Source organism: Sander vitreus, chromosome 2 (genome assembly GCF_031162955.1).
Source record: "Sander vitreus isolate 19-12246 chromosome 2, sanVit1, whole genome shotgun sequence".
Classification (NCBI taxonomy): domain Eukaryota; kingdom Metazoa; phylum Chordata; class Actinopteri; order Perciformes; family Percidae; genus Sander; species Sander vitreus.
Window position 1 is genome coordinate 9,507,080 of NC_135856.1, and position 14,754 is coordinate 9,521,833.

At 43.1% G+C, this 14,754-nt stretch overlaps 1 protein-coding gene across 1 annotated transcript in view; it reads left to right on the forward strand.

Annotated features, from left to right (window-relative positions):
* The first annotated feature begins 2,001 nt into the window (after positions 1–2,001).
* radil (Ras association and DIL domains) overlaps positions 2,002–14,754 on the forward strand; it is a 31,488-nt gene continuing 18,735 nt past the window's right edge. Inside the window, exons 1-11 of the mRNA XM_078276434.1 lie at positions 2,002–2,112; positions 3,185–3,689; positions 7,010–7,117; positions 7,708–7,823; positions 7,927–8,109; positions 8,190–8,904; positions 9,703–9,833; positions 11,143–11,180; positions 11,314–11,465; positions 11,629–11,741; positions 11,991–12,107. Coding sequence (XP_078132560.1) covers positions 2,029–2,112; positions 3,185–3,689; positions 7,010–7,117; positions 7,708–7,823; positions 7,927–8,109; positions 8,190–8,904; positions 9,703–9,833; positions 11,143–11,180; positions 11,314–11,465; positions 11,629–11,741; positions 11,991–12,107 — 2,262 coding nt within the window. The 5' untranslated portion in view covers positions 2,002–2,028. The remainder of the gene's footprint in view (positions 2,113–3,184; positions 3,690–7,009; positions 7,118–7,707; positions 7,824–7,926; positions 8,110–8,189; positions 8,905–9,702; positions 9,834–11,142; positions 11,181–11,313; positions 11,466–11,628; positions 11,742–11,990; positions 12,108–14,754) is intronic.

Sequence of the window (14,754 nt, forward strand, 5' to 3'; positions counted from 1 at the left end):
AATGTGTTGGAGAAGTTGTAGTCTGTGTGTGACATGATTACCAAATGTAACACTACCTCCTGGGTCACAAAACACAACCGACCAATGCAAAATGTAGGCCTCTCTCTGTTTCTTGTGTGGACGCAGGAGGGGTTTGTTGGTCCCAGGATTGAGTTAACTGCGGCCAAGTAGCCAGATTACTGTGGATTAGCAGGCATTTAAAATAGTCACGTTATCCCACCAGTGCCTGCAGAGTCAACTAGCCTACAACAACACATTTTAGGATGCCTGCCAAATATTTGCTGAAAGGAAATGATATAGCCTACATAGTATAGGTGGATAACTCAACTTCACAAGTTGCAATCAAAACAGACCTGCATGAGATGCTTTCATCTGCTGTCAAATCCGCTACTGTCAAATGTTAAGTTGCTTCCTAATGTAACCTGCATGAAAGGTCTTCATTGGTCAAAAGAGTTCATGCAAAGCCTGGAGTGAAGCTTGACTTACCTTCTGCAGGGACATGGACTGGAAACACACCTGTTTATTGAGATGAAATGCATGACCTAGATACAGGCAGACAGTGTTATTTTTTGTTCACTTTATTATTCAATCAGTTGCAATGATTATATTTTAACAAGACCGCTAATGATTAAACAGTCAGTGCACTTGTAAGGGAAACAATGCAACACAGTCAGAAACTGGAAAATGCAAAAATATAAAATCTTAGAGCTCGAACACGGGTAGATGGACAGAAAATTAATTGCCAAAAATGGTAATTTGTTGGTTGATAATTTCTGGATTTTCTCTCTCTCTCTATATATATATATATATATATATATATATTCACACAGTATATAAAAGAAATTGGTCTTTTTGGATTGTTGGTCAGACAAAACAAGCAATCTGAAGGAGTCGCCATGGGCTCTGGTACTTTGATGAGCATTTTCTGATACTTTCTGTCATTTTATAAAGAAAATAATACATGGTTAAAAAAAATAATAGGTAGAAGATTGGTAAAGAAATGAGTCATTAGTTTGTCGAAAAAACCAAGTTTGTGCATTTTAGAAGTGCAAAGTAGCTTTCCATTTTCTAAAGAATTGAATGAACCAATCATTATGTAGTATATTAAATGCTGGATTTGAATGTCATATTTTCTATTGTTGGTAAAGATCAGCCAATGTTTTAAATTAAAATGTAGTGGTGAGTCCTAAAAGATAAGATGAGACACTGTGGTTAAATGCATCCTCTGAAGGCGAAGGTCAGTATGTGAATGTATAATGTGTCAGTAATCTACTACAGTACAGACAAACTGGATTTTTGAAAAGGAGTTTCTAAACAAAATCCACTTTTTATCTGCAGGTGAATCTAAGCTGTACTCTGCCCTGAACTCAGTCAAAACATTTATTTGGCAGGCAATACGTAATATGATGTTGATTTGCAATTTTGACTCTGGTGTTAAAACTGCTGAGTTCTGTCAAGAAATCATTAAAAAGCAAAAAGCCACAGCAATATTATCTGAATCCCTGTGGATGTGGGAAAAAAAAGTTAACCTCAATGATCAGGAAGTCAGCAGGAACTCTTCAGTTTTGCTGTAAACTGACATTAATATCGTTCTTTGTTTTCTTCTCCAGTGTGAAAGGTGACAGTGAAATGAAAAGCATCTGACCCTCAACTGTAAACCTTTACCTGGTGCTGCTGCACATCGGAGTGACAATACGTGACAGTATCAAGGTACTGTACTCACCAGGTGCACACAGTTTGGGTTATTTATCATTGTCTGTTTATGGGGATTTTACATAATAGATTTAGGGGAGATTTTCTTTACCTTACAGATCTACAAATGTTCCACAAGTAAGTGTAAAGATGTAGCCGTGAGTCCATCATCACCTTTTTATGCATGGACTTTCTGCATTTGAGTGGGTGTAAATATTTGAATCATTTAAGATGGATTCAAATCCGTTCAAAATGGATTCAAATAAAGCATTTAAAATGTTAATAAATATTTCCTTGCTCACCAGTTGTGGAGTTTGTGAAGCCAACAGCAGCATCATGTTCTACGGTTCTTCCTCTGGGGCCAGTATGTCCCTACCGTCCAAGAGCCGCCTGAAACGCCAGAGCAGGACCTTCACACAGGTACACACACACACACACACACACACACACACACACACACACACACACACACACACAGACTGCCATTTTGGTCTTAGTCTCAAGAGACTAAGTTGAATAAAGGTCAAATTAAATGATGAAAACAGACACACTCTAGCAAATATTAATGCAGTTTTTGCTGAAATGCTTGGCACTGCACTATACCTAATAATACCTATTCCTTAAAGGGCCAGTTCACCCAAATTACAAAATCAACAAACATTTTCTCACTTGTCTCTGGTTGTATACAGCCAATGTAGAAAGTTTGACTTTATTTGTTTTTGCGATATCTAAAATTGATTACTCAGTATGTGATGCTGTGTTTGGAAAGACGTGTTGTCGTTCAATTTTTAGCCCCTAGCTAGGATCATGACTCTAGGGATAGCGGTTGTTGGTCAGTCGGTCGGTCCACCACTTTGGTCATGACTGAAATATCTCATTCGTGGTCTCCAGAAAATGAAGCATACAGATTTTTGTGATCCTCCTATTTTTTCATCTAGCGCCACCATAAGGTTCACATTTGTGGTTTTGGGGCCAACAAATCTGGTAGACACATACATGTTCCCCTCAGGATGAACTGTAACAGCTGTGGTGATCCCCCACTAGCACCATCATCAAGTCACTTTTGTTTTGATGACCAAATACCTGCAGGTCTGACATTTCCACCAGCCTCAGCTTTGCTTTGTGTTAAGTGCTGATTAGTTATTGTTATCTATCTGTATATCAAACTAAGATGGCGAAAATGGTAAACACTGTTCCTGCAAAACATCAGCATGTTAACATTGTCACTGTGAGCATGCTGATGTTGGCATTTATCACATTTAGTTCAAAGCTTCTCTGTGATTGAGTACGGCTTCACATTGCTGCTAGCATGGCTGAAGACACTTCGTCTTATTTAAATGTAATTTTCCAATGGCGTGAGCACCGGAAACAAAATTCAGCTCATTTTGGTGAACTGACCCTTCAATAAACAATGCAAGAAACATATACTGTAAATAATGTCTATGATAAAGTGGCCCTACAGTACATTTAGTATTGTTTGTCTGTTCACCAGGTCCTGTACCGTACTCTAAGTTACAGAGACCGTGTCCCAGTAGAAACTGGAACAAACACTCGTGTGGATCGGCGCTCGACGACTGAACCCCCAGAGCGACCGGCGGACGACCCTGCTGAACTCTCCACGCAGAGCTCAGCCCCTGGAGTGCTAAAGATTTTTGGAGATGAAATTTGTGCTGGTGCCAACTACAAGAGCGTCCTGGCCACGCCGCGCTCTAGTGCACAGGAGCTGGTGAAAGAGGCACTCGAGCGTTACTCTCTCAACAAGAACGCTGCCCACTCTTACGTCCTATGTGACGTGATTGGGCGTTTAGAGGGGGGAGGCGGGATAGGAGGAGGGGGTTGGCGAACTGAATGTTTGCGTGCGATGGGGGACAATGAAAAGCCACTGTTGCTCCAAGAGCTTTGGAAACCCAGAGAAGGACACGCTCGCAGATTTGAGCTGCGCAGGAGAGCAGAGGTGGAGGAATTCAACGCCAAGGAGAAAGACACCATCACTGCTGGTAAGGACACACACACACACACACACACACACACACACACCCACACACACACACACACACACACACACAATCCAGCTGGTCTAATTTCCTTTTTTTCTTGACTTGAAACTCAGCAGAAAAGCACAGCTCGTTACCTCCTCTGCAGTGTGTGTGTGTGTGTGTGTGTGTGTGTGTGTGTGTGTGTGTGTGTGTGTGTGTGTGTGTGTGTGTGTGTGTGCAGAATAAGAGCTTTTGTCACAGTTATTATCCTGTAGAGAAGATATTGTTCCTGGCAGATAACAAGAGTTTCTTCATGTGGAAGTGCTGTTGTGGAAACGCAGGGTTTTATTAGAAACACACACACTTGCAAGTTCAAATGAGCACTTAAAAAAAAAAAACACACACACAAATGCACACACACAAAACCGTGCACTGGAAATGCATGGACAGCTGGTCGATTGATTGAAAGCTGAATCCTTTGCGACCGGAGGTGTGGATGGGTGTGGGCATTCTAGTGTTTTTATGAATGACACATTTCTACTACAGACACAATATCAAGTACCTGCACAAAACTGTACTGAGTCACACTTGAACTGTGTACACTGAAGTGATATTACTGTTTCCGGGAGAGATTCACTTTATTCTGTTGATAGATGTCAAAGGATAATGTGTAAAAAAAAAATTGCACAGACTCGTTAAAACTACTGTTATGACTTTACATCTGCAATGCAGTAATATGAATCTATGTCTGTGTGAATGTGTGTGTCTGTTGGAACCATGATGTGACCTTATACACAGATTGGTTTACTGATGGATGAAAGGTTTGCGAGTCACACACAAACACACTCCCCCCTGTGCATCATGTTGAAGCCATTTATAAACACACAGTTAGTGTACAACAGTGTTCAGAGAGATGGAGCAAGTATTTCCAGCCTCACAGTCACACATTGCACTTTGCAGCCACACTAACATTTCTCATGAAGCATGCCACGGTTGGCTGGTTGCTATGGCAACTTGTATGGTAGCCAGAGAGTCAGTCAAACATCTTTCTTTCCTATATATATATTTTTTTATTATTATTGTTGCACAATACAGTTATCGCACACGTTTCTGACAGGACACAGGACAATATTAACCACCAAGCCATGAAAAAGGAAAAGGTTGGTGTTATTCTATTTTTTTCTTGACCAAAAACCCTTGATGCCAACCATTTCTTGAAGCTGTCTGACTTCCCTACACTGTCTGTCTGTCACAAATAAAATAGTTTTGTTTTTTAAAAGGGCCATTCAGTGTCTGTCTTGATCTCATGAAATGCCGTATGTATGACACGCCAATTCGTATGCCATTAATGGCTTGTTATCAAGACGCGTACTTGGTTTTAAGCGTGTTTATCAACGCCGTTTGGCCTTCATTGACTTACATTACCTTGCGATTGCGTGTGAATTGACGCCGTAGCAAGTTGTATGAAAGGGCGCAAAATCCGCAGGACTTTCACCCAGGAGAGCAGGGATCGCGTCCTGCGTGTGACGTTTCCTTTGTGTCCCGCGTGTGATGTTTCCTTTCCACGTTTGTTCTTTTCCTAAACCCAATCCCGTTCTTCTTTTCCTAATCCCAGCCGTTTCTTCTTTTCAACCGTTTCTTCTTTTCCTAAACCCAACCGTAGCGTCCCGATAACGCGTAGCCTCGCGATAACACGCCACGTGGCTACGCTCAGACTGCCGTCCACTGTATACAGCGTAGACGTACACGCGGATAGTTCAAAATGCGTACAGATAACACGCCACTTGGCTTTAGGAAAGTGGCGTGTATGTTTACGCGAAGTCATGATGTCATGTTGTTGTGCACATAATTATTAAAGGCAGGGTTGGTAAGGTTGAGAAGCTAGCAAGATTTGAAAGTAGCATCTCCTCTGGGCTTCGTCTAACCCTTCTCTCTGGCTCCCCCCCAAACAAACGTGCGCAAGCACCACTTCAAAGCGAGGCGCCGCTCTGCGTCTGCTTCAGAGCAGAGGAAGGACTGGGATTCAACTCATATAAACTACTTCATTTTACATACAACTACACAATTTACATAGTTTCCCTTTTTATTTATTATCAACCTGAATGTTTTTGATTGGTTAGAGTTTTTACAGGATTACAGCAGCTACAGATGATGGATCGTTTTTGCTCCTTTTTCAGAGCCCAAGTTATTTACAGCTCTTGGGGTGTAAAGACCATTTGAAAAAATATATTAAAAAGTGTATATTGGAAAATGTTACCAACCCTACCTTTTAATTGGTGGGGACCACGGATTACTATACATTTTGTGTGCTAGTGAGTATTTACAGCAGGACTATGTATGTTGGATTGACTCAAAATAAACTGCAGTAGTCATTGTAATGAAGGAACATGTTACTCAGTGCAACAATGTGTTTTTAATACTTTTGTGGCCAGCACTATGACACAGAGGTATAACATATATCAGGCTTTGGCAACAGAGACAATACCTGATAATAGAATCAGTTTATAGTTGGTTTTCGTCTTTTGTTTACAATAACAAAAAAAAGATTATCACCAGCTTTTTCCTTTTTAAAAGCATTTCTCAGTGCTTAGAAAAATGTCAGTTACAGTTACACAACGTGTCTAAAAATATAAACAAAAATATAATGCTTCCTGAATACATATTATTACACATATTTTCATTTTTACACTAACATTTTCTCTTTTGTGTTCACTCATTCACACACCCTGGAGTCACTTTCTCTTTACTTCTCTGTCTCTCACTTGTTGTCTTTTTTTTCTCCCCTGGTGTATGTGTGAGCGTGCATGCACATGTGTGAATTGTGTGTATTGTTACACACACTTTTTTTACAATGAGATAGCATTTTAAAGGTACGGTAGGATTCTCATTAAATACATGAACACATTACAGACAAATTAATTGTATTATCAACCTCCTATGATAAAATGTACATTCCCAATTTTGCTGATTTCAGTTATGATCAAATCAAAAACACCCAAATTGACCCAAATGAAAGCACTAAGCGGAATATAGGCTATAGTTTGTAATTAAAAAAGGCAGTTTTGGTCTGACTGAATACTATATCTGACTAATTTGACAGTGATATGTTCAAGGTGAAAATCCTGTACCTCACACCTTTAACTGTATCTGTCCTTACTAACTGCTGATGTGACTCACTAGAAGCACCACAGACTCTATTTTGCTCCACAGTGCATGCGTGTCTTGTGGTGTGCGGATGGTGTTTGTGTATATGGGGGTTATTCTGTGCGTGGTGTTTGGTGAGGGGGTGTCTTCTCAGCCTACTCCCCCCTGCCTCCCTAACCCCTCCCACCTTGCTGTAGGGCCCAAAACCTCCCAATTCCTGGCGGCTCTAATGGGTCGGTCTGGGCTGGGCAAACACAGGAGCTCCCCCCTGCGGTCTCGTCGAGCGGTACAGTCCAGCTCTAAAGGTGGGGACTGGCCTCAGGTAGGGTGGCTGTCAGTCATTGCCATGGAGACCACCTCTACCTGCGTTGTCACCAGTGCCACCCCCATTGCCAGTGATTCAACGTGTGTGTGTGTGTGTGTGTGTGTGTGTGTGTGTGTGTGTGTGTGTGCAGAGCCATTGCATGGCCTCAAATTCCTCTAATTAAAGTCATGAGGAGTGCCGGACTCACCTTTCATCAGGTTCAATGTTGTCCGCCACATGTGCTGCTCCATCCAGCACCATTTACTTCATCTGACTGTTTTGTTTTGCTTAGTTTCCAGTTAGCTCACACATGACTGTTATGCACTTATGTACTGTACTTTACCCAGACTTCACTCATGAGTCAAACATACATGCTAACAATGCACATGTCATGTTTCAGTACACTCTCTTCTTATTTTCCACTTTCCTTATGTGTCCTCAACCTCTCTCTCTCTCTCTCTCTCTCTCTCTCTGTCTCTCTCTCTCTCTCTACTCGGCCTCTTCCTTTTGCTCCTTTTTATTATTCTCCTACTGTTCTCCCTTTCCCTCCATGTTTTCACTCTCTTACTCCTCCTCTTTGCCTTCCTGTAGATATTAATGCTCAGGCTCGTAAGCTCCAGAGGAACAGGGCGAAGGGGACGCTGACCCTGCCCCGGTCCAGCAACTCCTCCTTCTGCCGCAGCCTCAGCGAGACCAGCCTCAACCAGGTGTGGCCTCACACTCAAGCCTAGTCAGGACAACTGATTATTATTCATGTAGCTGTTGCCAGCCTGCCTGAAATCCTGTGTGTTTCTGTGCGTGTGCCTGCAGCTGGGAGTCGGAGACGAGCCCAAACGTTATTACTCCACCCTGCCAGGGCCCTTAAGGGGACGAGAACGTGAGGCGGGTTCCAGCGGCAAGAGGAAAGAGGAGGGGAGTCAGGGAGGAGGAGGGGTGAGGCACTCGCTTTACCAGTCCCCACACCTCCTGCTGCTACAAGGCTACAATCGGCAGGTGAGGATAGGTAGGAAGCGTTGTGTTGGAGATGTCCAATACATCTGATTGTGTGATATTTATCGTGCTGTGTGTTGCAGGACTGTTTGGTGTACCTGCTGAACAGAGAGCAGCACACAGTCGGTCAGGAGACTCCATCAGCTCGCCCCAACATCTGCCTCTTCTCTCCTGACATCCTGCCCCTCCACTGCCGCCTGCGCCGAGTCCCTGCACCCCGTCGTAATGCCAACAGCAACAACAAGGGAGAGGAGCTGGGGGAGAGCCAGCGGTCCTGTGTTGCAGTTGAGCCGGTGCTCCACGCCACAGTTCTGGTTAACTTTTCCCGCTGCGAGCGCTCCACCACGCTGCGACACGGTGACCTCCTCTCCTTCGGAGCACATTACATCTTCCTGTACAAGGACCCCACAGGCGCTAAGCCTTTGCCTGCTCAGACCTTGGCACGCCTTCGCTCCCTGGGGCAGCTTTACGATGCAGGGGTGGAGGAGGGAGAGGGCAGCGCTCAGACTTGTAAGATGTGTGGTTCCGTGCTGAAGGACAGAGCAGCGGTGTCAAGTGGTCCTGCAGTCAGACGCAGCTTCAAACCTCACCTGGTAAAACCCCGCAGCGGGGGGCCGGCAGCGGGAGGGCCCCTTAGTTTGTCAGGAGGGGAAGGAGGAGGAGGAGGAAGAGGTGGTGGAGGAGGAGGAGGAGGAGGAGGAGGAGGAGGAGGTCAGAAAAGAAGGCTACAGTTGGACTTTGACCAGGCTCATGAAGACCAGCTGTTGAACAGGATTGTGTCTCTCATAGAACCTGGAGGTCTGTGTGCTGATATACAATATGATAGAGAATATAAGATGGCCGTTTCACTTATACAAAGCAATGTTTTTATCTCAGTTACCTCTAGTGGTATCTAGCCATGCAGATAGTTTTGGTTTTGAGAAATCCGTCTCTGACGACATTCTGCCTCCCCCCAATACAGTGGAGGTGAATGGAATTGAATTTGTGGTGCCCGAAGCATTCAAAAATGATACCTTTTTATAGTTTTATATCTGGTAACATTTTAATGTATCAGGGGAACTGAGATGCAGAACAACAACAAGAAGACTAGAATGAAGTTTTCACTAAACAGACAAATACACAGGTACAGTTTATTACACAGGGATTTGGGCACAGTCGCCGCTTAATATTGAAACATGGTTAAACACTGTCAGCAAAACAGTCCCATTTCATTCATCACTATTTTTTACTATTGTTTTTTTGTAGTCAAAGGGTATTTATAAGGGGATTTTAGGAAGAAGTGTCCATGAAAAGCAACATCTCCCAAAATCAGTGTCCTTGTTACTGCAAATAATCCACAGACCTCAATGTCAGCTGTTTTCATAGGGACTTTTTCCTCGAGCGAAAGTAGTTCAAGTGATATTTTTTTCTTCTTCTGTGAGCTGCATGATTAGATAGATACCACTAGAGGTAAATGTTCTCATTTATATCACTTTATAAAAAAAAAACGTTTTAATAACTTGGGTGAACAGACCCTTTAAACTCGCTCTTTCTCTCTCTCTCTCGCTCTCTCTCTCTCGCTCTCTCTCTCTCTCTCTCTATCTCTCTCTCTCTCAGGAGATGACCATAAGCTGACACCTGCCTACCTGCTGTGTCTGTGCATACAACACTCTGCTTCGACCTTTCCACCTGGGAGTTTTGGAAAACTGCTGCTCAAGATAGTCCGGCGAATCCAGACCATTGCATGGGTCAGTGTCTGCCTAACCCTGTCTGTCTCTCTGTGTCTGTCTGTCTCTCTGTGTCTGTCTGTCTCTCTGTGTCTGTGGTACTTTGGTCTCTGCTTAAGATAACCTCGTGGAGATAAACGGGTCAGCCATGTCGGGTCAGATGAATAGTTAAAAAGGGTTGCATATCACATGTTTTGTACTGATTACACACACACACACACACACACACACACACACACACACACACACACTGTATTATTATTTGAATATTAAAGTGCTCATATTATGCTCATTTTCAGGTTCATAATTGTATTTAGAGGTTGTACCAGAATTGGTTTATGTGGTTTAATTTTCAAAAAACACCATCTTTTTGTTGTACTGCACATTGCTGCCGCTCCTCTTTTCCCCCTGTGTGTTGAGCTCTCTGTTTTAGCTACAGAGTGAGGCATCTCACTTCTGTTCCATCTTTGTTGGGAGTCGCTGCTAGCTAGTCAGTTGCAGAGTATGAGGGCGTGCCACGCTAGCAGCTAGGCGAGCATTATAACGTGTGTTACAAAGTGATGCACGTTCGTCACGGAAGTAAAGGCTGGACTACAATAGAGCTGTTTGGAGCAGTTTGTGAACAGTGTTTTCTGTTGGAGATGGTAAGTCCCTTTGGGGTTGACTTTGGGCCTTTTCACTGTGTAAACCTATAATGTGCACAGAAAGATATATAACACAATAAAGGAAAGGGGAAAAGCCAAAAAGCACAATATGAGCACTTTAAAATAAATGCATTTAGAAGATTGTAAATATTAAGGGTCTCCCCCAGGAAACCCAGATCCTGATGCATCAATTTAGTCAGGAGATGAAACAAGAGCCACACTCTTTAGATATATAGAATTTGCTGTGTGCAATGGCATCTCTTCTCTTTTGTGTTGTATTGTTTTATAAAAGTATACGTTTTCTATATAAGCAATGGTGGTTTCAGATTAGGTGGTCTGCCTCTGCTATAAAACACTGCGGGAAACCCAGAATATGGTATGGCCTGCTGGGTTTTATTCAAAGGGTTTATATCTTTTATCCAAAATGGGTGTTGCAAAAAAATAAGGGAGGCGGGAATCATCTTATAAATAGAGTAAGCTTTTATTTTATTCAGTCCAGTGGAGCACAAAGTATTTATCAGCATGCGTCAGTGTGAGTGTATTTGTGAGGGTATTTTATTTCTGCAGGTTAGTGATAGCGTCATGAAGTATGGTTCTCCTACGCAACATCTAAAAGTTTAATGAGCATTTAATTGCTGTGTGTGTGTGTGTGCCTTGTGTGTGCCTTGTGTGCCTGTGCCTTGCAGGAGAGGACAAAGGAGCTGGCTCAGAAGCAAGCTCAGCAGTGAGTATCGCTTTCGAACAGAAAGAGAGCATGTGTGCTCATTTACCGTTTTTGAGTGTGTTTAGTGTGTCTGTGTTTAACCCTCCACTCTTTGTGTGTGTGTGTGTGTGTGTGTGTGTGTCCATCCATGTAGCCAGGACCCGGCCTCTTTGTCTTTGCTCAGTATCTCAGACTTGATCCCAGACCTGCAGACTATCTTCTTCTGGATGTCTAACTCCATCGAGATCCTCTACTTCATACAGCAAAGAGCACCAGCGTACACACACAGCATAGAGACACTGCAAGGTACACACACACACACAGAGTATGAATGATGAGTGTGGAAACAACTTGGCTGAAATGTCATTACTCACACTGACATACAGTAGACAGTGATGCAGCTACATCTCTCACTCCCTCTCAGCATATATCTCTTAAGTATGTCTCTATCTCTGTCATCTGTGTCTAGGCTCAAAGGAGTCGTTGCTATCGGCGACCATATCAGCCAACGAGGAGGCAATGACTATCTTGGAAGAAGTGATCATGTACACTTTCCAGCAATGTGTCTACTATATCACCAAGGTAATCTGTCACCGTGGCAACAGTGCCATCTTCTTAATGAGCGAGACTTTTTTTATCTTGTTTTTTAAAAACCGAGCGAGATGAATAATAACAGACCCTTATTCAAACAGAAGACCTGACTGAGTTGTTACACACACACACACACACACACAAGCAATCACTAGAGGAGGTCAGAATATGAATAAGTTAAAGGTTATTTCGCAATTTCGGATCACTTCCATCATAACGTGTGTATGTGTGTGTGTCTAGGCTCTTTATGTAGTGTTACCAGGTTTGTTGGACTGTAATCCATTCCCAGTCGACAGCTCTGAGCCCTGCTGGAAAGGAGGTGTAGGGTTTCCTGAACCTGTGCGCAGGGTCCTGCAGGTAAGTACATGTATTGTATTGTAGTACAGTCAGGGTTGTCAGGATCATGAAAATTGTATTGATTATTAATTGTCATAAAGTGCCAAAAATTTAGATAACTGATTGTGTATTTTTGTATATTTAAAAAAAGTTTGTTTTAAAATCATTGTTTAAAGATCCCCAACAGACATTTTTTAAGCTAAATAATAACCTGAAGAAGGCCTGTGTGCCGCAATGCATTTGTGCATTTTTTTTTTACTCCTTGCTATGGATTAGCCGTATCAATAAAGGCTTTTTACCTTTTTCTTTAACAAGAGTGCCTTGGTTTTCACGATGTTCTGACTCATAATAATTTGTGTTAAAAATTCTTACAATAGCATCTACTACTTCTCCTTCATTGAAAAACACACACACAAAAGTTGATTTATGTCTGTAATTCCATTCAAAAAGTGAAATTTGTATATTATATTCATTCATCACACACAGAGTGAAATAGTTCAAATGTTAATTTCTTTTAATTGTGATGATTATAACTGACAACTAATGAAAACCCCTAATTCTGTATCTCTGAAAATTAGATTACTTAAGACCAATACAAAAAAGGATTTTTAGAAATGTTGGCCAACTGAAAAGTATGAACATGAAAAGTATGAGCATGTACAGCACTCAATACTTAGTTGGGGCTCCTTTTGCCTGAATTACTGCAGCAATACGGCGTGGCATGGAGTCGATCAGTCTGTGGCACTGCTCCGGTGTTAGGAGAGCCCAGGTTGCTCTGATAGTGGCCTTCAGCTCTTCAGCATTGTTGGGTCTGGCGCATCGCATCTTCCTCTTCACAATACCCCATAGACTTTCTATAGGGTTAAGGTCAGGCGAGTTTGCTGGCCAATTAAGAACAGGGATACCATGGTCCTTAAACCAGGTACTGGTAGCTTTGGCACTGTGTGCAGGTGCCAAGTCCTGTTGGAAAATGAAATTTGCATCTCCATAAAGTTGGTCAGCAGCAGGAAGCATGAAGTGCTCTAAAACTTCCTGGTAGACGGCTGCGTTGACCCTGGACCTCAGAAAACACAGTGGACCAACACCAGCAGATGACATGGCACCCCAAACCATCACTGACTGTGGAAACTTACACTGGACTTCAAGCAACGTGGATTCTGTGCCTCTCCTCTCTTCGTCCAGACTCTGGGACCTTGATTTCCAAAGGAAACGCAAAATTTACTTTCATCAGAGAACATAACTTTGGACCACTCAGCAGCAGTCCAGTCCTTTTTGTCTTTAGCCCAGGCGAGACGCTTCTGATGCTGTGTCTTGTTCAGGAGTGGCTCTACACAAGGAATGGGACAGCTGAAACCCATGTCTTGCTTACGTCTGTGCGTGGTGGTTCTTGAAGCACTGACTCCAGCTGCAGTCCACTCTTTGTGAATCTCCCCCACATTTTTTAATGGGTTTTGTTTCTCAATCCTCTCCAGGGTGCGGTTATCCCTATTGCTTGTACACTTTTTTCTACATCTTTTCCTTCCCTTCGCCTCTCTATTAATGTGCTTGGACACAGAGCTCTGTGAACAGCCAGCCTCTTTAGCAATGACCTTTTGTGTCTTGCCCTTCTTGTCCAAGGTGTCAATGGTCGTCTTTTGGACAGCTGTCAAACCAGCAGTCTTCCCCATGATTGTGTAGCCTACAGAACTAGACTGAGAGACCATTTAAAGGCCTTTGCAGGTGTTTTGAGTTAATCAGCTGATTAGAGTGTGGCACCAGGGGTCTTCCTTTTCACAATATTCTAATTTTCTGAGATACTGAATTTGGGGTTTTCATTAGTTGTCAGTTCTAATCATCAAAAGTAAAAGAAATAAACACTATTAATAATTATATATAATAATAATATATAATATATAATAATATATAATAATTAATTAATATATCAGTCTGTGTGGAATGAATGTATACATTATACAAGTTTCACTTTTTGAATGGAATTACTGAAATAAATCAACTTTTTCATTATATGACCAGCACCTGTGTGTGTATGTGTGTGTGTGTGTGTGTGTGTGTGTGTGTGTGTGTGTGTGTGTGTGTGTGTGTGTGTGTGTGTGTGTGTGTGTATATATCCATCCATCCATCCATCTTCATCCGCTTATCCGGGGTCGGGTCGCGGGGGGTAGCAGCTCCAGCAGGGGACCCCAAACTTCCCTTTCCCGGGCCACATTAACCAGCTCCGACTGGGGGATCCCGAGGCGTTCCCAGGCCAGGTTAGAGATATAATCCCTCCACCTAGTCCTGGGTCTCCCCGAGGCCTCCTCCCAGCTGGACGTGCCTGGAACACCTCCCTAGGGAGGCGCCCAGGGGGCATCCTTACCAGATGCCCGAACCACCTCAACTGGCTCCTTTCGACGCAAAGGAGCAGCGGCTCTACTCCGAGCTCCTCACGGATAACTGAGCTTCTCACCCTATCTCTAAGGGAGACGCCAGCTACCCTCCTGAGGAAACCCATTTCGGCCGCTTGTACCCTGGATCTTGTTCTTTCGGTCATGACCCAGCCTTCATGACCATAGGTGAGGGTAGGAACAAAAACTGACCGGTAGATCGAGAGCTTTGCCTTCTGGCTCAGCTCTCTTTCGTCACAACGGTGCGATAAATTGAATGTAATACCGCACCTGCTGTGCCGATT